Here is a 24,830-nt window from a genome sequence, read left to right as displayed (position 1 = left end):
GAACACAATAAATTGCTTTAGTATTGGTAGAGAAAAATAGTTCAACAAGGGATTCAGGTTTTTATTTGATATATGTAGACCTGAAAGGCAAAAGAATGTGGTTCTGAATCTTAAAAAATTAATAGAAAGTCAATAGTTAAAGGAGGCAAATGTCTTTTTAATTTTATAATCTTATCACTTTAGCACACAGGGCACAGAAAATCCACTTTTCTGTAAAACCAGGATTTTCTATTCAATAGCACTTTGAGATAAAGTAGCTATTAAAACTAACAACAACTTTACTGTTTGGAATTTATTACTTCAAGGCAGCTAATCAATAGCTTTCTGCTTTATAAGATGTTGCTGAATGAACTTTCTTTCCTGGGATTTGTTATGGTGACTATTTATCGAGTGTCTCTAAATGCAACACAAACTAACAATACTCCTAAGAACACACTAAGGAGATCTTAGCCCCTAAAAACATTAAAAACAACAACTCCTTAGGGTAATCTTGGGTATCTGTTAAGTGAGAAGCAATAAAAACAAAGCTGGTGACAGTGGTAGCTACTATATCTTCCAAAGGACTAACACTGCCCAGTGAATGATGAGAGATTGTTCAATGGGCACTGGGCATTCGAGTCTCTTTTTATTTTATTGGGTGAATCTGATTTTCAACCACTTCCTAAAATACCTTAGCATTTTGCATGGCATACGGTAGGTGATCAATAACTGCTGAAAAAGTAAATCAGATCCATATTAGTGATTCCTTGTGTTCATAATAAAACTTTTATATAATTATAAAGAGATGGAAAAGTCACGTTGAACAAATAAAAATCAGTTATTGTGCTAGACTGGAAGAAAATAAAGGTGACTTTTGTTTCTAAATTAATTTTTGTTGTAATATTTTCTTCATCTGAAAAAACTATATACTGTTTTTTTATTTTAATTTTTATTTTCTTTTACCTTTTTTCTATTGGTCTTATGTGTGCTGGACTTATTTCCCAATTAGGCTGTCAATCCTTGAAGCATGGCACCATATCACACAGTTGTGGTTTTCTTTGGAATGGTAGTGACTATGTAATTGTACAATAGATGCTCAATAAAATATTCATTTATTAATACTCTAGATTCTCTTTGGAATTCATTACTAACATATAATTTATTATTAAGAGGAATTCCTCTAATCTTTCTCTACTATAATAAAGTGCATCAAAGGCCTTTTCCTCAAAATTTTCCATCTCCTTCATAAGCTGGATAGATAGCAGAATTTACTACCTCTAGTTTATAGTCAAAGAAATTGAGAAAAGAGGTTGATAAGTGGTTCAGATCCCATGTTCCTTAGCTATAGCCTTAGGAAGAGCATTTATATCCACTGACTTTCAACAGCGGGTCACTAAAGAAAATGAAGGATAAAAAAGAAAACGAGTAGAAATTCCAATTAGGAATATGTCCCTTTTGAGGAAAAGCCGCATAAGGTTTTTCTGGGAAAACATCCTAACGCTTTAGGGCAAGGGGGCCTGAGACAGCCGTCCCACTGACCCTCCAATTAGTCACAGCCTGGCCATGCTCACGAGAGTTGAGAACAGGCCAGCTCCCTGTTCCGTGCTAATATTTACTAGATATAAACAAGACTTGTTGGTTTCAGCTTCTTCACAGTCTGAAACAGTCAGGTTCCCATCAATGAATAACACTTCTATCAACACCAAAGAAAGGGCTGACGAAATTAACAAGGAAATTCTGAAAGTCCTTGAAGAGGTTGGTTAGGAGAGGGCTCAACAAACCCGAATGTGAAAACTACAGCATCATTCTGATAGGCTGATCGAATACCAATTTTAAAATTTCCTTCAAATTTGAATTTCTACAGTTAGGTAATACGTTATATCTGAAGAACTCATTTATTGTAGATAAAGTCTATTATACATACAGAGTACAAAATACACAAAAAACTAAATGAGGAGGAAAATGAGAAAAAAACAAATCCAAATAGAGGCTGAAAAGGGGCAAACATTAAGCTTCCTTAAAAAAATTCCTTCTTTGTGGATTGCTTCGCTAGGATTTTGTTTCCTTCCTACTCAGTAGATGAAGACTGAAACTAGTTACACTGCCAACAATGGCCACGCCTCTGTGCTAAGATACAAATGGAATTTGCATGGGACAAAGCCACTAATAATTACAGACGCCTACGAACAATCCCCACAAAGAAATCTAGTTTTTGAGAGAGAATTCCCCAACACAATTTACCATTGAAATATGTAAAGGAGTTTGCCTAAAAAAATCTGCTGATTATATAGCAGATCATGGGAATGAGCTCAGAAAAGCAAGCAAGAAACAGAAAGATAAGGAATAAAAATAAAAACAACAACTACATAAGTTTGAAAGAACAAACATCTATGTAGAAAAAGCCAATTTAGAAAAACAGGGAACTTGAACAAATTATAGTGATTTATGGGTTGACTGATATGATGGTGGCACAAAAATGGATATTTAAAGCTATGCGAAGGGGTCTCACTGGCTGTGACTTCATGTCAATAGAATATAGACATTCCCCAACTCATTAATAGCTGTGGCATAAAAAAATTTTAAATCGTTTGTTTGGAGACCATATGCATTTCCTACCTTTCAACTAACCAGTCTTCTATTCAGCCATAGAAACATGTGCTGGGTGCTTACGTGACATAGCTGTCATCGTTTCCTATAGCACTAATATTATAAATGACAACTGGTTCCAGATGATCACACAAAAGGCTATTTAATTTACAGTATTTATAAACAATGAGTCTGAGGGGCCAGCCGAGTGGCTCAGTTGGTTAAGAGCTTACTCAAGAGTGGGAGCTCTGAGCAACAGCGGTTTGAGTCCCTGCCCGAGCTGAGCTGCCAACAGGTGGCAGGATGGCTCAGCTAAAAATAAATAAATAAATAAATAAATAAATAAATAAATAAATAAATAAATATCTATCTATCTATATACACATACAATGAGTCTGTGTCAGGGGCCCTGGGAATTGAGGACTGCAGGACACAGGAGGGATGGGGAGGCATTGCTCGCTTCTGTCCAGGGCTGGGCCTACAGCAGTTTTGAGAAGTGGGGGGAGGGCCCTTTCCCCTGTCCTGTCCCTCTCTGCTGATCTGGTATTTCCTCTCCTCACCTCATCCTCAGGCCCTCATGCTGCCCTAAGCCCCCAATCAGATGTTTGTCTCCATAGAGCATTCTATCTCTAAAAGTACGTATCTTTCTTTTCCCCTCTTAATACACACTTTAATTCTCTGAAAGGAGTTGCTAGAAGCTAGCATAAAAGCAATGTGTGGAAACTAATTCACGATAAGGTGTGAATGACTGGTAGCTGCCTAACACACAGATTAAATATTATATATATCTACATTGATATCGATATTGATATAGATATGTAAGCACTAATTTTTTTCCTTTTCTTGAAATGAAAATTCATATTGAGTCAAAAGAATTGGTGAAATTTGGGGAAATACAACAAAATAAAAATGAAAAATTTAAGACTAAAGAAAAAGTTTATTTCTCAGGAAAGAAGGACCAACGACAAGGTTTTGCCCAGGAAGTCACCCACCAAAATCAGCTTAAGTTGGTCATGCTTTTCATCCCTTCTTCTTCTGTATCCAAGGATTCTGTAAATGTTCTATTTTTTTCTAAACAATGACTATCAAAGTGGGGGAAGGGCTCTCATCACAGCTGAGTGGAGGCAGAAGCACCCAAATCAGTAAATGCCTATCTATAAAAATGCAAATATATTAAAGAGACACGTTGGGGTTTTACTGCAGTCTCCTCAGGCAAGTTATTTTGCTCACAAAAGGATATGTCATAGAAATTTTTTAAATCACAAAGTTCCCTAATACTTATGATTAGGTTTCAAAGAAATTCAATAAATACAGAGCTTCTTAGGAGAAAAAAAAATTTTCAGATGAATGTAAGATACAAGATACACACACACACACACACACACACACACACACACACACACACACATGCAAATTCCTAAGGTTATTAGTTTCAAAGAACAAAATATGTATTGGTGCTTCAAAATGTAATATGTAAGGAAGAAATGATTAGATTCTTGGGAAACCTTTTTGTCAAGAGAAAAGGTTTGGAAATATTAAGATTGGGTGGGATATTAGCTGGTCTTACCCATGGAAAGAGAAATACAAGGGATCTGTAAATGTTTAGAATACTTGTCCACTACCGTGTTTCTGTTTTTAAACTCTCTCCTTTACCTTGCCTCTATAGGTGTTCAGTTGTTGATTTTTGTGGCCATTTCCAGGAAAAGGCACATGGATTGATATTTCCAGAGGGAGTGGGGGATGGAGCAGAGAGCAGTTACATGAAACTCTTGGCTCAGAATGCAAAGCTTTGTTCTGGAAGCTTAAGAAAAAAAATTAAGGAGGATTAATGTCCCGATTCCCCCCAAAATTTCTGGTTGCTTTGGGATATAGGTTTTGTAGTTTAAGTATCTATTTATTCACTCAACACGCTGCTTCTGTTCTCAGTGCAAACTGAGGCAGCAGCTTTGTGGGAAGAGAAGGAAAGATCCCTGGGTGGTTGTTGGTCTCCTGACCGCTGCCTCACCTAGCCAGGTGCCTCCCACGCCTTTCATTTCTTCTTTCCATCTCAAGGTGGCAGATATATTTTTAAGTGGAAACCTTGTTAGCGATTGGGTTTCCCAGTGATTTCTGCACAAAGACCCAGAAAGTAGAAGCCAGGCCTGCCAGCACTCACCCCTACCTGCTGCGTCTGCTGTCTCTGGATGGCTCTCACTTTGGGGACAGGACTCTCCCTGGAGGAAGAGGACTGCTGGCGGGACCGGCTCCCGTTCTGCACAGGCTCGGCCACCAGGGCTGCAGATGTCACCGACATGCTCCCTGTGCTCCGCAGGGAGGAGCTGTGCGGCAGGGACGGCGCGGCTTTGGCGCGGGCACCCAGCCCGGCCTGGTCCATCTTTCGGATCTGGGCCTGCCCAGTGCTATTTTGCCGTGGCAGAGCAAGAGGTATGTGTCTGTCGGGCACAGTGTGCCGCCTGGAGAAGTCCTCACTCTGAGTGCTACGTCTGGTGAAGTCTTCCATGCTGCTATTGCTGGGTCCACTGAGCTTGAAGTCTTCACTGTTACTTTGGCTCCTGGAACTGGCAGTGCTTAGGTTCTCCAAGCTGGAATCCACAGAGGCCTTTGGCATTACAGGGATTGGGTTACTGAGGTGATAGACGGGGTTCTGGAAGGACAGGGGCTGCAGGCCGCCCGGCTGGTTCAAGGCTGGGTGCAGGGGCCTTCTCACTTGGGGAGCGCTCTGCGGGGTGCTCTGGGCTTCCCGCAGCTGTTTGATGCTGGCCACCTGGGTTATGGAAAGCTGGCTCCCGGTCAAGCGCAGAGGCACATCGAGCATGACGGAGGCAGGTTCCACCTGGGCAGCATGAGTGTCCTGGAGGTCCATGAGGGAGACGCTGCGACCATTGGGAAGGCTGCCTTCCTTGTCATCCTTCTCAGAATAGGTCATGCTCTGGGAGGAGGTTTGCTGAACCAGCAGTAACGTCTTCCCTCTGAAATAGCCATCTGTGTTGTCCTGGCTTGGAGACTTGAGCTTGTGCAAATCACTGTGGGAAAGGAAGGGGCTCGTGATTACTCTTGAGGCCAGTGCACCCGAGTTAAGACCCTCTCACTTCCTAGTTAGGCTTGAAACCCTCCCAGGAATTCCAGTTCATACTCAATTGGTTCCTTCTAAACCTTCCAGGTGAGAAGCTCTGGGGGCACAACCGAAGGGTCCCTGCCAAGGGCACAGATCTTCCAATACAGAAGCCAAGTCTAAGCATCAACACTGCGTCTACAGCCCATCTGACACAGCCAGATGGATACACAATGGTTTTAACCGAGGTTCTCTAGATTTTTTTAAGTGCCACAATATGACAATATCAATTTCATAGAGCCCCTGGCCTTCCATTAAGCAGGACATATCATTCTACAACATCAGTCTAGAAAATAAGTATCCTAGATCTAATGTATTATTATGACAAATAATTGGGATTTATCTCAGGTCAGATGCTTCTTTCCAATTGCTCATGACGTTAAAGTTTGTAAATTCAACAAATAAGTTAAAGGGATTTCTGCCAGATCTCTAAACATTATCCCTCTGAGGTAGTACTTCACATTCTCTCTTCCATACCTGTCAGTGGGATCTTCAAATATTTTCTGCAGCCCGGAGGAGAGGCTTCCACTGACATTGGGGCTGGAGTTATGCTCAGTGAAGCGTCTCAGTTGCTGCTGTATTGGCGTAGGGTTAGTCAGAGACTTGGTAATATCAGCGAGAACACGTGGGAGAGGTCCCAGTTTTGCCACGGTCGCCTGTAGGAAGGAATTTTCACCCTAATTGGATAATAAGCATTGCGACATCCAGCACAGGTTGTTTTGGGGACAACGATGCCCAGTGATGAAGGGGTGTAGGTTGGAGGGGAGGGAGGTGTTTGCATGTGGGAAGTGGCAGGTTCGTAATGCATTGTTACGGAGCAGCGGAACCATGGCGTCGAGATGAATGGAGGAGGCAAAACAAGGTGCAGCAGACATTGAGGAAAGAAAGGAAATAGGAATTAGGATTATGCAAATAAAAATTAAAAGACATGCTCAAAACAACCAAAACATTGCCATTCCAACTAAAATCGGCATGCAAAGCAAACGGAATCGGTGGAAGGCTAGTAGGTCGAGGTGGGGGAGGGAAGGGGAAGAACCAAACACCTTCTAACCAAAAGGGACTTCAAGACCAGAAGGCTAGTTTGATGAAACTGCCAAAGAAAAAGGATCACGTGAGGGTAGAATGCATGCCAACATACAAGAAGGTGTTGCATGCAGGGGTCCAAGCACTCCACTCCAAGGCACACAGTCGACATTGCCATCCACTATTGCATTTAATCTTGGGAACCCTGACTTATTGCCAACTGGGCTTGCATCAGCATGACAATTTTTTTTTAATCAGCAAAATAAACTGTCTCTATGAAATATGTCTGGACATAGTCCTGGTTCCCGGGACCAAACAGAGATTAAAAAGGGAAAAGTGTGTTTACACAGCAAAGCCTGTTAAAAAGACCTTGACCCTGAATAAACCAGGCTGATAACTGTTATCTGCATCTCACTGACGCAGTTATTCAACAAAGAATAACTTGTTAGTGCTTGCTTTATCCATCTCAGTTTTTTCTTCGGGGAATTCTTATTCTTATGGGGTCTTATGGGACCCTCAACTGTTAGGCAGTTTTACATGACTGTCTCTCGGTCTTCTTTGTTTGCTCAACAACCAAGAGATTCTTCAATGGGTAAAACGCATGCTCAGATGCCACTGGAAGAAGGCCTTTCCGTGCTCAACCTTCTTGAGCCGTGATTCATCCACATTCAAGGAATTTACCCTCAGCATAGCTGCAACTTAAACTCTAGCTGGCATTTCTAAAGTGAAGCAGGGGTCCTCAATATAAAAAACAGCTTATTATTTTACAAGTGTTTTAAGCACTAGTGGACACCCTACCATTTACATTTCCTCAGCAAAGTGGTCTTTATTAATAGGTTTTACTCCCTCCAATTTTATGGTGCAACATTTTTAAGGATAATAGGAAACTGAAGGAAAACAAACAAATTCTTATCACAGAAAAATAACTTTGTCTTTTCAAGTTATTCTAACATACCACCACACATATTTATAAATACCTGTAGCAAAACAAAAACATCAAAAAATAATTATTGTGATAAACCTAGCCAAAGTCTGCTAAGACTATTTTCCATTGTAAAATCTATTCCTCTCTATAAAATTCCAGAAGAACGGTATACAAGAAATTTCTTAGCTTATAATCGAAATAAATGATAAAAAATGATTATTGTTTTCTGTATTCTTAATTCATATCTGTAGAGAAAGGAACCATCAGGATTTTCAGATCCCGTGGAACTCTGTAGCACTAATAGTTATATTAAACCCTTTGAGTTGTATAATAAAAAGAAAAATCTCATGGCTAAAGGTGGATAAACATAACATCTTGGTATGTTTCAAAGTCTGCAGTTCTGTTAGAAAATACTACATGAGGCTTCATCTCATCATGAATAAGGTGGCAACACCAATATTTGATGTTCCTAGGCAAGTTTTTAGATGTTATATATACTTACTTACTTTATTGATAGAAATAAATACTCCATTAATACAGATAATTACTTAAAAATATATGTAAATAATTTCACAGCTTTCTAGAATTTCCTGGTTTGTAGAGTACAGATTTTACTCAGAAATGATAACCATTTACTCCCAGATTTCTAAGATAAAAGGTTGCTTTCAACTAAGAGAACGTGTGAGTGCTATCGTTCTGTAGATGCTCTCTGGAATTCAGGTACATCAAGGTTCTCTGCCTCCCACCTCCCATGACTATTCCAGCCTACTTTACCTTATCAAGTTGGGAAACTACTTCCCACAGTAAGGAATGCAAAACTGAAAGCTCGCGGCCCAGGTCAATGTAACCATCAAAGCCTGGCGTGTTGGAGATGGTGTCGGGATTCGAGATCTCCAAAAGAAAGCGCTTCATTCCACCCCATTCATGTTCTAAAAAGTCATTCATGAATGCCATGTATTCTTCTTTGTTACCAAATCTAAAGTAGAGGGTGAGAAAATGAGAAAGAACATATTCAGGAAAAGAGAGGTAGTCATCTGGAGTTGACTTTCACAGAGCTATACATGTTTTTTTTTCTTTTGGGAAGGTAAGTGACTAGTTTGCAAGTGATAAATGCTAACCATATTAATACTCAAAAACTTTGAATAGCTTTCTATTTTCTGTCAGGTAAAGTAATAAGCCTGTTTTTCTGGTATTTAAAGCTGTCTGTAACCTTCATTGACCTACCAAATGTTCACCAGTATGAACCTTCACTATCACTCACTTCTTCAAAGTTTCCCAGATATACTTTCTCTTCTCCAAGCCTTTGTTCCTGCTGCTTCTCTCTACTAGAGAAGAACTTCCTCTCCTCTTTGTCCATCTAGATTCTAGCTATCTTCAGGGCCAGCTTAAGTCCATAAATCTTGCTCCGAAATAAACTAGAAATATATATATTTTTTTACCAGAACTAGCTCAAATATGAGTAAATATGTATATTTCTGCATTGGCTTCTATATAGGGTACACAAAATTCAAGCAGTGCACTTCTAAAAAGCCACTATTTAAACTAGAAAACAATCTGTCTCACTGAAGTTCTAATTTTTTCCTTCAGTATGTTTCTAATAGAGTCTTGTCTTTAAACTTTAATATTGAGTAAGTCTGCTATGATCAATTTTGCCAGTGTGAATTCCTTCTCAGTGGTCTTAAAATTATTTTCCGTAAATTATAAAAATTATACAAACTTAAGAAAAATTTGAAAACAATGAAAAGTGGAAAAAGTGTGGGTATACCCACTGTATCACCAAAATATATCTGCTGTTGACACTTGGATGTATTTCCTCCCTGACTGCTTTCTAACTTCCTTTAAAAAAATGTTGAGAATCTACAGAAAAGTTGAAAGAATATACAACAAACACCCATAGGCTGTTCCTCTTTATTAGCCAACTGTCAACATTTTGCCAAGTTTGTTTTCACTCTCTCTCTCTCTCTCTCTCTCTCTATATATATATATATGTATAATTTTTTTTCTGTATCATTTTAAACTAAGTTGCAAACAAACCTCTAGATATATTAGAACCCATTCCTGCAGAATAAAGAAAATCTCTTACATGAGCCAAAGCCATTATTGCACTAAAACTTTTTAAACTAAATTTCACCAATTATCCCCAAATGGAGTTTCATTGTTTTCTCCAACTGAGATCCAATTAAGATTCAAGAATTCCGAGTCTCTTTTAGTCTAAAACGGCCCCCCTCTGTCTTTTCCATTTTTCATGACATTGACTTGTTTGAAGGGGCCCAGCCAGTTGTCTTAGACAATGTAACCATGGGATTTAGGTGACTATTCTTCCCAACATTTCTATATGGGCGTTTTTGTGTTTTTACATTAGTAGGACAATAGCATATGCACCATTTGATGTCCTGTCGTGTTTTTTGCTAAGGTTTTTAATAGCTTTTTCCATTTAATAGAATTATATCTTCATTTTCCACATTATTGGGTATTCTTTGTTATTGGGTAAACACTGTTTATAGTGGCTACAAATATTCTATTGAATGCATGTACCATAGGTTACTTAGCCATTCCTCTAGAAAGTGAATATTTAAGTTGTTTTCATTTTTTTTGCTATTTATAATAACCCCACAATGAAATCTTGTAACCCCACCTCCATCCAAATTTTAGATCGTGTGTATTTTTAACAATGTTTTTGAAAAGGCGTTGTGGTGGTGACACGTACTTGGCAAAGTTCGCCAGGTTCTGAATGACCTTGGCAATGAGGGTCAGGGTCCGAGAAGTGCGGTCATCCGGATACTCCTGCATAAGGTTGAAAAGACTGGGCGACATAATGGCTGGGCACAGGAACCGGAGAAACAATGAGGCGCTGATGAGCCGCTCGCTGATGTCTTGCTTGCCGCGGTTCAGGCACTGATGCTTCCATGATGCAAACACTTCTTTCAACTCACGAGGGAAAACGCTGGGGAAGGAAAGAAGAGCAAAACCCCTAAATATAAAAGAACCACAACCCAAGAAAGCACAAGCAATCGCGCCCTGGCCCAGCACACCCGCCTCCGCGCTGGAGCCAGGCGGTGAGGAGGGCGTAGTGGAGCGAGCTGCCTGATGCGTGGCTGGGAGGTGGTAGAACGTTCCCAGAAGCCCAGATGGAGGCTGGAGAGCCAAAGCCATAAGTAAAACTCAGGAATTAGTGTAAATTTAGTCTTGAAAAGTGGGCAAATGGCATGCGGCTCCTGACTGAACCATCTGGTTTAACACAGCTCACCGTAATCTCTCTCAAGACTGTTTGTCAAAAACCTTCCAAAATCTCACCATTGCTGGGGTTGGGGCAATGATCAAAAAGCATCATTTGGCACTAGTAAACATCTGTTTAGCACTAGTAAACATTTTAGAAAGCCATTAAAATACTTTTAGTACTAGGAGAATGTGGTGCTAATATTCTATATGCACATTATATTTATGTGGACAGTTCAGAGGTTCTTCTGCTTACAATGGAGATTTAGATTTTAGGTAAGACTATATTAGGGAAACTCGGTTTTCCCCCTAAGCCCTTCCTTTGGTTGGGAATTAACTTAACACTGTGATGAGTTTTATAGGGAAAATGGTAAGTTCCATAAGCAGGGATGAAGCACTGACACCAGCTCACCAGTAGGAGTTGATGATCTTGCAGAAAGCCAGCTCACAGCACATTTTCAGGTTGCTCTGGTGGTCTGTCAGCTCACTAGATGAGCATTTGCTGGGATCCACTTCACAGTTCTCATCTGACTCATACAAAGCTTTGATGAACTCCCCTATTTGGAGAGAGAAGACGGCAGACAGTGTTAACTATAAATAGTGTCTTTCTGAATAGACTAAAAGGACTTAGAATCTCTGTCCTAAAATGTATAACTGGGAATTCTTTCTGAGACCTCACATGGAGGGTACAAAAGATTGTTCACAAATGGTTATTGCTTTGGAACCCAGGAGTTACCACCTCCCGCTTATCGTGTTTATCTTCCTTATCCTGGAAGTCAGGAAACAGCAATCGCTAACATCATCATCATGGTATTTATAAAATAACAATGATACTACTTGAAACAATGATACAACTTTAAATCTTTTATCTGAAACCACAAATACATTTAGTTAGCAGGAACTCATTATGTGTTATAAGGGCCCTCTACCAGGGTGAATAATATTGTTATTAGTTGAGAAGAAAAAGCAACTCAAGCTTGGCTGAATACAGCCCACGTAAGGTTTTAAGTGCTCATGCTGCTGCTAAACACAGACTCAAGTAAGAATGTCTAGGCTTACCTCCTGTAATGGGGACAGTCGTTCAACACGGCACAAAATTGTAGCAGAACATCTCTTTATATAATCTACACATGTTTTCCCAAATAAATTTAGCTTAGAAGCCCTGTTCTTACATGCCGTCCTCTATAGGGATATGCCCAACATCCTCTGCAAGAAAAAACCGTTTATCCTCCACGATACCTTGTGTATATTATGCTGCTCCATGTTTCACACTGTTTTGTGCTTATTTGTTCACGTGTCTGTCTCTTCTCTAGGATGAATACCTTTGGAGGTCAGGGACCAGGTTCTATTCATGTTCAAATCCCTAGCCTATCAAATAGCGCCCAAAGCATTGCAGGTGCTCAATAAATATTTATGAGAGCTGGAAGTATGTATTCTTAGGTTTTTATAGGCCTTTATGAAGGAGGAGTAGATCATTCAAAGATCCTTTCAAATCTGTTTCTATTAGTTGAGGCTCAGGCTAGTAATAATAGACTTCATGAAAGTGAACAATAATTTCTGTAAAATTAAGTAGCATCAGCAATATGAAGTAGCAAAATGGTTAGGAATGAAGTAAAGGAGCGCTTTTAAAATTAGCTATGATACAGGATAAGAAGTAATTATTTGGAAGAAAAATGCTTTGAGAACAGAAAAGAAAGTAGTATACAGAAAAAATAAAGGCTTTAGCGTCAGACAGGTCAAGGATCAAATCCTGGACTCATCACTTAACTGACCGTGGAGCCTCAAAAAGAAAGTGTCTGATATGGTGGTACCTGGAGTTTGTAGGGGCTCAACACAGAAAGTATTATTATGTACAAACTAGTTAGGTACAACCTAGGTAACTATTATATAATTTTTATAAAATGAAATGACTAAAACTATTGTAGTAAAAGGCTTTTAAAAATGATTACTGATGCTCACAAGATTTGTATTCAACATGCTTTCAGTATCTCCTATGCTATGTGCTGCCACACACTTGACCCCATTTAAGGAGGACCTAAATTTAAAACAAAGTCATCAGTGTCAAATGCCCCACGTAAAAACTGGCCCACCTCTAAATTTATACCATCAATATTCTGTTTAGTGAGTTCCTTAAGGTTATACTAATTCCGGGGAAATAATACAAATACTAACTGATAACTTGTGAATTATAAGAATATTCTTCAAGAAAAGAGCCAAATAAATAACTCAAGGGTCCAGAAGTAAATTAATTGTCTATAGTGGAAGCCTAAAAAGTTTTTTCTTGATTATGATATATTTACAATCCTCCAAAATAGACCAAATTATTATTTTTACTTTTGAAACTATAACCTATGTCTGATAATGTGGAAAATACCACATTGAAAGGTGAACCTTTTATACGTTTGTACCTAGAAGCTGCTTCCCTGATCAAAAATGACTGAGACAGATTGAACAATCCATTTACATTTGCTCTCTTCCTTTGAAAAAAATCAGAGCCAAAGGGGGTGGGTGCTCACTATATCGTTTAAATGGAAGTTTGTGCCCAGAATGTTATATGTGTTTTCTAGGTAAACCATTAACTCATTAGTATCTACAATAGCATCCAAATTTCATGTGTAAAAATAAGTCAACAGGTAAGGACATATTACTGCTAAGAAAGAATTTGCCTCTGTCACCAAGGAAGGAAACCAGGCCTGTTAGGGACTTCTTGTCTTTATCTCATAGTGGCATTTCCTGTGTGTTACAGGACATCATTGTGCAGCCTGATTTCAATCAGGAAGGTAGAGGGGGCTAGCACATGGAAGATTTAGGTCTGAGGCAGAGCCTGTGCGGTAAAGAGTAATGCTTTAATCAAGATAAATGAAGATTGTACAATATGACCAGCAACTTTTCACTCAATTTTCTTAGAGAGTTCTTCAAGCAGTCTGGAAATAGCATCTATTTTTTTTTTTTGCCCAAAGTATATGAAATACAGCAAAACTTATTCAGAGTACCCAGCTGTACTTACTAATTTATTTTTTTGTTTACCGAGACTCTACCACTGTGAAGCCTTTTTATTTAATGCTTATTATGAAATCTTCCTCAGTTATAGTATTAGAGGTTCCTGCCATAGCAAGTAAAGTATCAACTAGAACCAATTTCTCTAATTCTTTGAAAAAGTACAGGATCTCACTCTCTTTTTTTGGTTATTGGAACATCCTTATCTTTCTTATCTCCCTATATTGTAAGCTCCTTGAGGGCAAAAATCTATCTACTCATTCAACATACGCGACTGTCTATTCGTGATAGTCACATGTGACAAATGAGCACATGAAATGCAGCTGGTGCAAACTGAAACATGCAATAAATGTAAAATACACTCTGAATTCCAAAGCGTTAGTATGAAAAAAGTAGAAAACCTTATTAATACTTAGTATACTGGTTACCTGTCAATATTTGGATATGATGGGCTAAATAAAATGCTATTAAAATGAATTCCATCTGTTTCTCATTACACTTTTGATACTGTGACTGCTAGGAAATTTAAATTACATGTGACTATTATGTTTCTATAGGACAGTGCAGGTCTACATTCTGTGTGAAGTGCTGGGATATGGAGCTAAAAGAAAGGCCTGATCGTCAGGGAACTCACGTCTGCTTTATCATGACACGCATCGAAGTGCCCAGCACAGCCCTTTACTCTGGAGGCTGAATTTCACAACCACTTTTGGAACTGCAAGTGAGTGGCCTAGCCAGCAGAACTACCAAGGGAACAAAAGTTAGTTATTGCTGAAAATTCTGGAGGCCTTGAAGACAGAAATTGAGAGTTGTGGGAACTGGCAAGTGTTTCTTAGTGTTTGATGCATGGTAACAAATGTTAACACTTTCAAGACTTAAGTGATGTGTTTATATCATGATATAAATACCTAGCACTGGGGGAAACAGGCCACCCTCAGTATGACACCCACTAATATCGCGTATATCTCAGAGTCAGGAACTCGGGGGTCTGGGGGCAGCTGCATGTGCTGATGGGCTTTCTTTTCCTGCATGATTCGTAATAAACCCATCTGCTGTTGCTGCACGGTGAGGACTGCAGAGGCTCTGTAAAGCTGAAACTCAAACTTGAACACTCTAGTTGGCTAGAACTAAACGACAAGCAGAACTGGAGCTCAGCCGGTTTGTCTCATGAGGATGAAATCACAAAGTCAAAAGGGGGTGAAAAGAGAACATGTTTTTCTTCTCCATACCCAAGGCATCATGAAGATACTGCTGTCCCACCAACTTGAGGTATTCCTCAATGGACTTGGTGGCAATGGTGTTCTCTCTGAAGATCAAGACATCATGCTCTCCACAACGATCCACCTCAGACATCACCAAATCGGTCAGAAAATCCTGGTAGAATAATGTTCAATCAGGCAGAAAGCAACTGAATAAATAATATACATCAGAAGAGACTGATGAGCTATCAGACATCTTGGAAATCCTGCTTTAAAACTAAAGCTACCAGATTCATTTGAAAGAAAAAACAGTCAGGATTGAATCTTAGGGGTCACTATGCCTAAGTTTAAAACTCCTTCAAAGGTTTTCCATTGTACTTTTGAAAAAGGCCGTAATTCTCTGTGCAGCCTACAAGTTTCTATATTTTCTGGCTTCTGCCTCCCTGCCCAGCCTCATCTTGTACCATTCTCTCTGTATTCTGAACCAGCCTCAAGGGTCTTCTTTTAGGTCCTTGAATACCCCAAGCCTTTTCTGATACACGATGTTGTCTATTCACCACAAAACTTTGTGCAAATGCTGTCCTCAGTTCTGCTTCCCTCCCACCATCACCCCTGCCCCCCTGCCACAGAGTTAATTCCTCAGATCCTTTGGATCGTAGTTTGCACATCATTTCCCCAGTTAAGCTTTCTCTGACCAACACTGCACTGAACCCCCTTAGTCCACACTCTTATAGCACCATATATCTTTTTTCTCTGCACTTCGCACTGTAATCACACATTTATTTCTGTAATTACTTGATTAATACCTATTTTCCTTAGGAGACTATAATCCCCATGCAGCCAAAGACAGTGACTATTTTAATTTACCTCTATATTTCCAGCGCTTAACAGTTTCTGCACATAGGAGGTATTTAATATGTAACAGTTACAAGTTGGTCCACAGTATTAACATGGAATTTCTTGAACTCAATACCTGAACTTACTTTCTAGCAATCTGTCTGCCCCCCACCCCGGCCAATGCAGCCAAGTAGCAGGAAGGCATAAGGAGAAACACAGTCCTTAAGAAATAGCTCCTTCATTTCTCAACGGTCTTAAAGAACTTGATGTAAAAGTCAGAGTTTATTGTTGTTCAGTTTAAAATGTGGTAACATGTATTGAATGTTATATATTTATTGGATATATCCAAGTCTCTAAAAACCCAAAATAGAGGGACTATGCTGACTTACTTTAAAATTAAGCATTTTAACATTAATGGGGCTTACTCTGGGGCAGTTTAACAGTGTAAAAGAATTACAGATTTAGGAATCACTATTAAAACTCTTAGGCTAAGGGGCAGGAAGAAGTTTTTGGGGATGATGGTAGCATCCCGTATCTTGACTGGTGGTGGTGGTTTCAGTAGGAGCATTATCTGTCAAAATCATTGTTTTTCACTTTAAATGGGTATAGTTTATTATATGTAAATTGTACTTCAATAAAGTTGTTTAAAACTGAAGAGCAGAAAGAACATATCTATACAATTTCAAAGAGGACACTCAAAATTTCAGTGACACCTCACCCCAAGTTCTCAAGCCTCTTTAATTCCAGAAAGCTCAAGATTATTATCAGTAAATCCAACCACAAAAATTATAATCAGTAGAAAGGCAGTTAGATAAGGGACTAAATATTGAATATATCAACATATTCTGATTTGTATCAATAAATCTTAATAGCACTTTATTGTTTGTTTCTAAATAAATTACTCTAACTTTGAACTCCTCTGTGTCTAAAAACACAAGTTTACCATGACCAACTGGCATATAACAGTGACTCAGCCTAGTTAAGTGAATATGCCTCATAGAGGTGATAATTATTCTAGTTCAGGCTGATCAAATACTATCATTTGGTTATTGTTCTTCACACAATTAGCATATATCTCTTTTTCCATCTTCCTACATTTTTACTTCTATCCAGGATGAAATGAGATATGGCTATCATGAAATAACTACCAATTATATAACATCCCTTGGTATTTTTACTCCAAATATAGATTTTTAATCCCATGAAGACTCTTGCTAATAATACCCAGCATGCTTCTGGAATACCTCCTTCCGGGACCAGGGGATACGTCATCGGTTAATCTTAAACAAGAGATGGCGAGGAGGAAAGCCACCTTGTAACACACTCTAGAGTTAAGGATAAATAATCTTTAACACACTGTGGTACTATCACGCTAACACTACCATTGATTTTGTCAGACAACAAAGAGGTAGCTGTGGTATCTCCTTCATGCAAATAGACTCTAAATAAATATTTGTGGTCTCTCCATTGTACTTCTTTAGTTTTATAATCCCCATCTTTTCTGGATCTAGGAACTGCTAATAGGTTTCCTTCTGTATTCTTTTTTTCTTTTTTGACCATTAGCAAAGTGTATTTCTCTAATTTGGATCTCCACAGTATCGTATATTTGTTTCTTCATAAAAGGTAGGGAAGAGATTCTGGGTAAGGCAATCCTCCTTTTCCACTTACCTTGGCTCTGCCGGTACTTTGAAGAATGTGCACTAAGGCACAAGCCAACTCCTCTTTATTTCTCACACTAATCACTGGCTCAAGGACAGAACACAGCATGGTGTAGTTGCTGGTGACAAATTCTGCAAATTCTTTGTATTGCTCCATAGGCAGAATGGTGATAGTTTGGAAACGTGATTTAATGCGAATAGACGGTCCTCCTGTCTTTCCTTTGTTGGGGGTAGGGGTACTCACTGGATACCACTTTTCTACAAATTGGCGACCAGTCACACTAGCAGTGGGGATGTTGACTAGCCCTACGTAATTATTCTTGTCTTTTTTTTTCTTTTTTTCCACATCTTTATAAATGTGAACTGTGATGCTATGAAGAGGAGGAAGGCTGTAGAATTCAAAATGTTCACCCCAGAAAATATTATCTGCTTTGGTCTTGCTGGTTGTACGAGCAAAGAGGGTATCGTCAAGGCACAGTTCACAGAAATATTTCTTTTTAGGGGCGAGGTCCTTGGCTTCAATGATCCATAAACGGAGAACATTTTCAGCTCGTCGGCAATTGTCCTATAAAGAGGTAACAAAGCTGAGTTTGAGAGCTGAAATCCTAGAAGGACAAAATTTCCTTTTAAAATAGGTGATGTTGACTATATAATTTATTACGGGTAATCGATAAATAATGAAAGGCATTGCTATCTCCTTGTTCAGGATAATAGCAAGCTCTAAACAAGAATGTATTGAAATCTTAGAGAGCCACATGCATACAATCTATTTTACGTGGATTAAAAAAAATATCATTCTGTAATATAAGTTCTCATGTAGCCAGCCTACTTACAACTGGACTAATGTCTGCAAATAAAAAAGAGATAAGTAGTTAAGAAACTTGTGTTCTAGTTCCATTTCTATCACGTACTAGCTTCTGACTAGGGCAAGTCACTTAACTTCTCTGAGTCTTATCCACATTGGTAAAATCATGATACTATCTTCAATAAGATTATTTTGAGCATAAAATGGCATAATATGCAAATATGTTTTAAAGGCTCTATAAAAATTAAGGTATCATTGCTTATTTTATCAATTTACTGCTTATAGAGTTATATATTTTTAGACACTCAAAGCCACTATTACCTTATTTGGTTGAACTGTCCTGCGAAGGTTTTCCATCCACTTATCTCTCTCTGAAGCAGAGTTACAGCTGAAGCATTTACTTCCACTTAAATAGGTAACCTTCAACATAAAGATTAGAGATAAGGAACAGGAAACACAGGGCTCAGGGAATTCTAGTTTCCTAGTTGTACCATTAAAGAGTCAGGGGTAAGCGAAAGCCCAGTTCACACTATAGGAAACCAAAAAAAATGACATTTGCCAGCTCTGTGATTTCTGTATCTACGTCTACATCCATTTTTGACTTTGCATCCTCACTCATCTCCAGGTCTGAGAACAAAGGCCACTGACAATTCAGCTCAGGAACCTAAAACTGTTCAAAAAGATTGAAATTAAAAACCTTTCAGGCCACATCTTAAATTACCTGCAAATGAATATGCTAATAAAAAATTACTAAAAAGGGAAGAGCATCTCTAAAACAGCTTATCCAATTTCTTGGGACCGCCTTCACTGTAATATTATGTAAGGTACTAAATGGAATTTCAAAGAGCTACCAGTATTGGGTTACTGTCTTTGGAACCCATTTCTCCTCCACTAGCAACCTATCTGTTGATTTCTAGGCCTTATTAGGTTAAGTGACCACTATTATTGCTGCCCTTTAAAAATAAAACATGTTATATATATGCCTAGCACCTAACACTGGGCTTGGTATATAACCTGTTGAACTGAGTTCCAGAAATACGGAAAAGTTCAAGTGACTTATAAAAAGAACACTAACAAATGAACTGCCCTGATTGCTAAGTGTGCTGACATATTAACTCAATCTCAGATTATAATCTCAAATCAAATTATATGTTCTGATCGAATATGGCTAGGGAGCACCTGAAATGAATATAGCTAGTCCAAACTAAGATGTGCTATAAATGTAAAATACACACAAGATTTTGAAGACTTAGTACTCCCCCCAAAAAGAATGTAAAAAAATCTCTTGGAAAAATTTTATATTAGTTACATGTTGAAATGGTAAAGGGAAGTTTGTTCATTCCAGATATTAGCCACCTGCAATGTGGCAGGGACTGCCTGAAGTGCAGGGGATTATAAAAATAAGGAAGACATGGTCTCTGATTTTGAACTGCCCACGTTGTAGTTAGAAAAATTACGTTTTGATCAATATCCTCAAAAAATCATTAAAATTGGGGCTTAGACTTTCAGGAGAAAAATAACATAGTGAGTGATATCTTTATCAATACTAAAAAACTGAAATATAGATTTAATGCTATTGTTAGTCGTGTGGCCTCTGTTGAGGATGTACTAAGAACCCATTTATACTGAAAGGAGATTAAGCCAAAAGGAAGGAGAAGCCATCACATAACGTTAATCACCAGTATAATTAGATTAATAGATTTCCAAACCTTCTCCCTGTAATTTTCAATACCTGAAAACCAGTTAAGATGATCGAATCATCAATACCATGGTAATGAAATCACAGAATTTGAATACAATTCATTATATACAACATATAATGAATTACAGGATAGAAGATCTGCTTGTTGCTTAACTGCTCTTCCTTCTTTCACTTTTTTTACCTCGAAGCAGAAGTCCTGGCCAAGGATGCTACTATGCAGCGGTTTCACTGATACGGGCTCCCCTCTTCCAAGGTCCAAACATTCCACTGCACTGCATGGGCTCAGCAAGGATTCGTGGGAGCGGGACTCCTTCAGTTTAGGCAGTCCGCGAGACCTGAAAGTAGAGACAAGTGTTTAAGACAAGGTAACTATCTGGTCAACGAGAAAATGAAGGTCTAGTGCAATGGAGGCTAACAACAAATGTATAAATGCCTAAGGAAAAAATCAGTGAGGAGCAAACTAATAGTCTGTGATGACCATAATGGTAGCCATATTCATGCGGCACATACAAACCGTGTGTGTGTGTGTGTGTGTGTGTGTGTGTGCGCGCGCGCGCGCGTGCACACATCCTTTTTTCTTCAATAAAGGACAAAAATGTACTATAATTTTACTAGTCTCAAGGGAGCTCAAAGCTCCACTACAGACATTGTTTTTATCCTCACTCCTGTTTTGGAGATGGAGAAATATATACTATTCAAGGTTATCTTATATGTTCTTATTTATGCAGAGGTATTATCAAAAGACACATTATTTCTTCTGTTTTTTTTTCATGCTATAGCTTTATCCTTTTTCTATCAGTGATAAAATAGTAGTGGGTAAATCCTCATTCTGTTTCTTTCTGCTTTGGCAGCACACACACACACACACACACACACACACACACACACACGCAATCAAAGCCAAGCTTTTCAGCACAAGGCCCTGCCTTTCAAAAGGTCTGATTTCCATCTCAATATGACATTCTTTTCTGGCAAGCTTTTGGTTCTATCCATGGTTTACTATATAAATATGAATAAAGAATAAAATGCCTTGAAGAAACCTCCCACCCGCCAAAGAAATGTTCCAACTCTCATGTAGAAGAACAGATCTTTGTCAGCACCGTTCAGGCAGCCTGACTGATTCTGTTTCCTAGCTGTTTAAAAAGGAATGCTGGGAATCATGGCTCTTGTCACGACAGGAGCTAGGACTTCCTGCCTTCCCCTTGGAGGAACTAACGAAGTCAAACAATAGCACAATATTCTTGAATCCAGAAGTGAATGGCCGGGCAGTTTTACTCCATAATTATACTATTTATTGACTGAAACACCCAGAGTTAAAGACATATATTTCAGCAGAAGCACCTAGTAATAGGGATACAAAGAAATGCCTTGTGGAAAGACATTTATTTTTTGTAAAACATTAAATTAGCAGCTTCATTCATTTCCTTGAAACAACCCCATTAACATTAAAAGGAGCTGAAATACTTGATGTCAGAGTAACTTTCAGTTAAATTATCAAGTAATGAGATTTAGGAAAGTAGCATTAGAGGCTGCTCTTTCCTTGTTTCCATTTTAACATCATTTAATCAAACACACAGCAAGGAACATCTTAAGCAATAAAATTTTAGTCCACTCTTTCCACACACAAAAACCCAACCACCAGTTCATATTTAGAATAAAAAATATGTGCTCATATTCAGCAGCCTTTTTCAGGTCAAAAAGTCAATAATTATATTTATCATTGATAATACAAAGTGCACACAAAACCACTTAATGTTTTGTACATAAAAATATAACAATGCAACAGCTCCACATTTATTCCTTTTTCTCTACTGGAGAAGACAATGACATGTTATATACTGCAAACATAGCACAACTATTATAAATAACTAAAACCATTTTACGTTAATGTAATTACCATACAACCTTTCCCCAAATGCTTCATAGGAAGCCTGGAGGAGGCAACAGGATACTGTAATCTTTCTTAAACACAGAAAACAACAATCCCAGTCCATTTTTCTCAAGAGGAGTTGTTAGGAGGGCAAACGCCTCCCAGGCTCTGACAGCGAGCCTCCTGGCAGGAAAGAAAACGGCATATTTAAAATAGGAGGCATGTCAAAAGGCTTAGTTTTATTTTGAAAGTTTTCTAGGAAAATGTTCTAAAACATCAATTAATTTTATTTCAAGCACAATCAATGTCTACCTACATGAAGCAATGGTACAGCCACCTGGCAGTGCAGCCCCAAAGCATGGCGGTGCCACATGTCACGGTGTAGCAAGTCACTTTTGGGATTACATCTCAGAAAACAACTCCCTGTTTAGAAGACAAGAACCCACAGAGGATGGTTCCCCTGCTGCCTTCAGTTACTGATAACATCTTTGGATAAATGTTGTCCAGGCGTCATTGTCAAGTCTCAGGAAAAGCAGAACAGGAAGTCAAACACCAGACCATGAAGTCCTCGTCCAAATGGACTGCAGGCTGGGTGCTATCCCTCCTCCTCTTCCTCAGGCTGCACCCAGCCCCTTAGGTAAGTAACACAAACAAGGTTCCTGGGCTCTAGGCTGGGCCTGTTGCCATGGTGCTACACCTATAAGGAGATGAGAGTGGAAGCAGCTGTAGCTTGGACTCCAGGAGCTCGCGCTGCAAGCTTGGCCATTTTAAGACAGAAAGGAACAGCAAGGCTCCTACCCACTTCCACTAGCAATTTCTCTGAGTTAAAGGCTGTAGAAAAAAACTGAGGCAACCTGGGTGTGGAGGGGAATCTGTCACCTCGGCTAGGGAACAAAGCTGAGCAGCTTTCTCCTGCTTCATATGTGATCCCCGTATGGAGCCCCTGCTAGAAGGTGTTTGCTACATCCCACCTTGCAAGTACAGTCTTTCTCTCACAAGTGTTCTATTTCCTGTGCAGTGCTTACCCTAGTTTCATGTTTCCAGGTAAGATTTTACATGATCTTATCTGGGTTACACATTCTTTTTTTCTTTTAGAGAAAGTTGGATACAATTTTTTATTCACTGAAATTTGCTGAACAAATTTCATTTCGAGACTCAGGTCTAACTTCTAAATGCTGCCATAAACTGATGTTACAACCAAGCCATCTGTAATTAGAATTCAATACTCCTAGTTACTGAAACTGCAATTATTAATACACAGTTCAGAATCTCCCACTGTTCAGCACGTATGTATGTATGTATGTATGTATGTATGTATCTGTATATACACACCTAAACCCATGAAGTCACTGTACGTTCACCATTACTGCTGCATAAATAAGCAAGCCCTTCTTGTACTAGGAAGAAAGTGTCTCTAAGAAGCCGGAAGTAATTCCCAGAGAAGCAGGGTTACAGTAAACAGAAAGATCAAGTGGCCTGGGAATGCCTGGAGGGGGGGGCACATCAGTGCCGATGTTTCTATACAATAGCATTAGTAACCTCAAGTGCCCTGCAAATCTTGTTTGCCACCTCCTGTACCTTCGTAGGAATTGATTTTCTTAGATCTGCTAACTAGAGAGTTTTAGCAGCTCTGGTTGGCAGTTTACTTCTCTAATGGAAAGTAGAATGTGGATTTATTGAGAAAATAATAATATAAGCTTAAAACAGCTTTTCCCAGCCCAGTTCGACAACAGCCTTCAATAGGGAACAGTTTAGCCTGAAAAGCGGACCTTGTGAATCCCTTAACGACCAGCCAGGGTTCTCTTCCTGACCCGGCACTCCCACCCCGCAATCCCAAACACCACGTAAGGGTAATTCAGGGCTCCAATGTGACTATTCCTTGATTTAACTGGGAAACTGCTTCCCAGAAGCAATTTTACTTCTAGATAAGGAGCACTATATTCTTGACATTTTTAAGGTCAGCAGCCAACCTTGATTTCTGTGTAAATTCCAAGCTCTCTAGCAATGTGACACCTAAGGGTTAAAAATCTAACTGCTTTGCTGATGAAGATGACCTGTGGCTTCTGACCTATTTAAGAGATAAACTAACTACAAGGCAGGAGAGGCTTTCTATTACTTACTACTGTGAATGAGTATTAGGTTGCTTTAACCCACATCCTTATCTGAAATGAATCTTAAAAGACAAAAGTGAAGGGTGGGGGGATGGGGCGCCAACACACACACCACTGACTGGACCCACAGTGTTAAGTCAAACTGGATTAAAAAAACAAACAAACTGGATTTTACTCAGCTTCACAATCCAGTTTTTTAAAAAGCCATATTACCCCCAAAGCATCAGTGGTGCTCAGATATCTGCCACACGTTGACAGATTCAGTTCCAAACTTGGGAAACTTTTAATTAAAAATGCTTATTGCCCCACAAAATCCTGTCCTCCAGTGCTGGTGAATTGCTGCGTGGCTCAGCGTTCTGATCCAGCCGGCTGCACTGAACTGTGGAAGGGACGGCTCAGCCATCCGCTGGGCGCAGCTATAAGTATATGCTTGTGTTCACCACTGTGTGTTCCCAGGGCACTGCGCCGCGCATCTGAAAACTTCCCAGGTAGTAATTAACAAAATTTGTATTCTAATCTCTACAGGCAAGTTTACTTAGGGTCTAATCAGTTTGTTAAAAACTGCATCTGAGATCTCACTTTGGGAAAAACGTAGTGCTAGTTGCTCCTTGATTTCAATTGTCCTTCAAGCTGGTATCCAACTGATATTTTTTGTTTGAAAGAACAGATCCTTTTTGGTACTATCATTTTAAAGGTTTCCCTCCCTGAATTAAAAAAGGAAGGGAGGGAGGAAGGGAGGAGAGAGGGAGAGGAAGAGGGAAAGAGGGAGAGGGAGAGGGAGAGAGACAGACAGAGGGAGTGGGAGAGAGA

General features: G+C 39.1%; 1 protein-coding gene across 2 annotated transcripts in view; it reads right to left on the bottom strand.

Annotated features, from left to right (window-relative positions):
• The window catches only part of RASAL2 (RAS protein activator like 2), a 291,558-nt gene that overhangs the window by 20,390 nt on the left and 246,338 nt on the right, over nucleotides 1-24,830 (bottom strand). Inside the window, exons 6-14 of one of the 2 annotated variants that reach the window (XM_019646444.1) lie at nucleotides 20,221-20,374; nucleotides 18,659-18,757; nucleotides 17,543-18,097; nucleotides 15,068-15,212; nucleotides 11,254-11,398; nucleotides 10,333-10,569; nucleotides 8,400-8,601; nucleotides 6,155-6,333; nucleotides 4,727-5,588 (exon numbers count right to left, since the gene is read on the bottom strand). In XM_019646444.1, coding sequence (XP_019501989.1) covers nucleotides 4,727-5,588; nucleotides 6,155-6,333; nucleotides 8,400-8,601; nucleotides 10,333-10,569; nucleotides 11,254-11,398; nucleotides 15,068-15,212; nucleotides 17,543-18,097; nucleotides 18,659-18,757; nucleotides 20,221-20,374 — 2,578 coding nt within the window. Of the gene's footprint in view, nucleotides 1-4,720; nucleotides 5,589-6,154; nucleotides 6,355-8,399; nucleotides 8,602-10,332; nucleotides 10,570-11,253; nucleotides 11,399-15,067; nucleotides 15,213-17,542; nucleotides 18,098-18,658; nucleotides 18,758-20,220; nucleotides 20,375-24,830 lie in introns of both variants that reach the window. The other variant, XM_019646436.1, reaches the window with a different exon arrangement.

The sequence above is a fragment of the Hipposideros armiger genome, unplaced genomic scaffold (assembly GCF_001890085.2).
Source record: "Hipposideros armiger isolate ML-2016 unplaced genomic scaffold, ASM189008v1 scaffold_6, whole genome shotgun sequence".
NCBI classification, from domain to species: Eukaryota; Metazoa; Chordata; class Mammalia; order Chiroptera; family Hipposideridae; genus Hipposideros; species Hipposideros armiger.
Note: the sequence above shows the minus strand (reverse complement) of the source record. Positions and strands in the feature narration are given on the sequence as shown.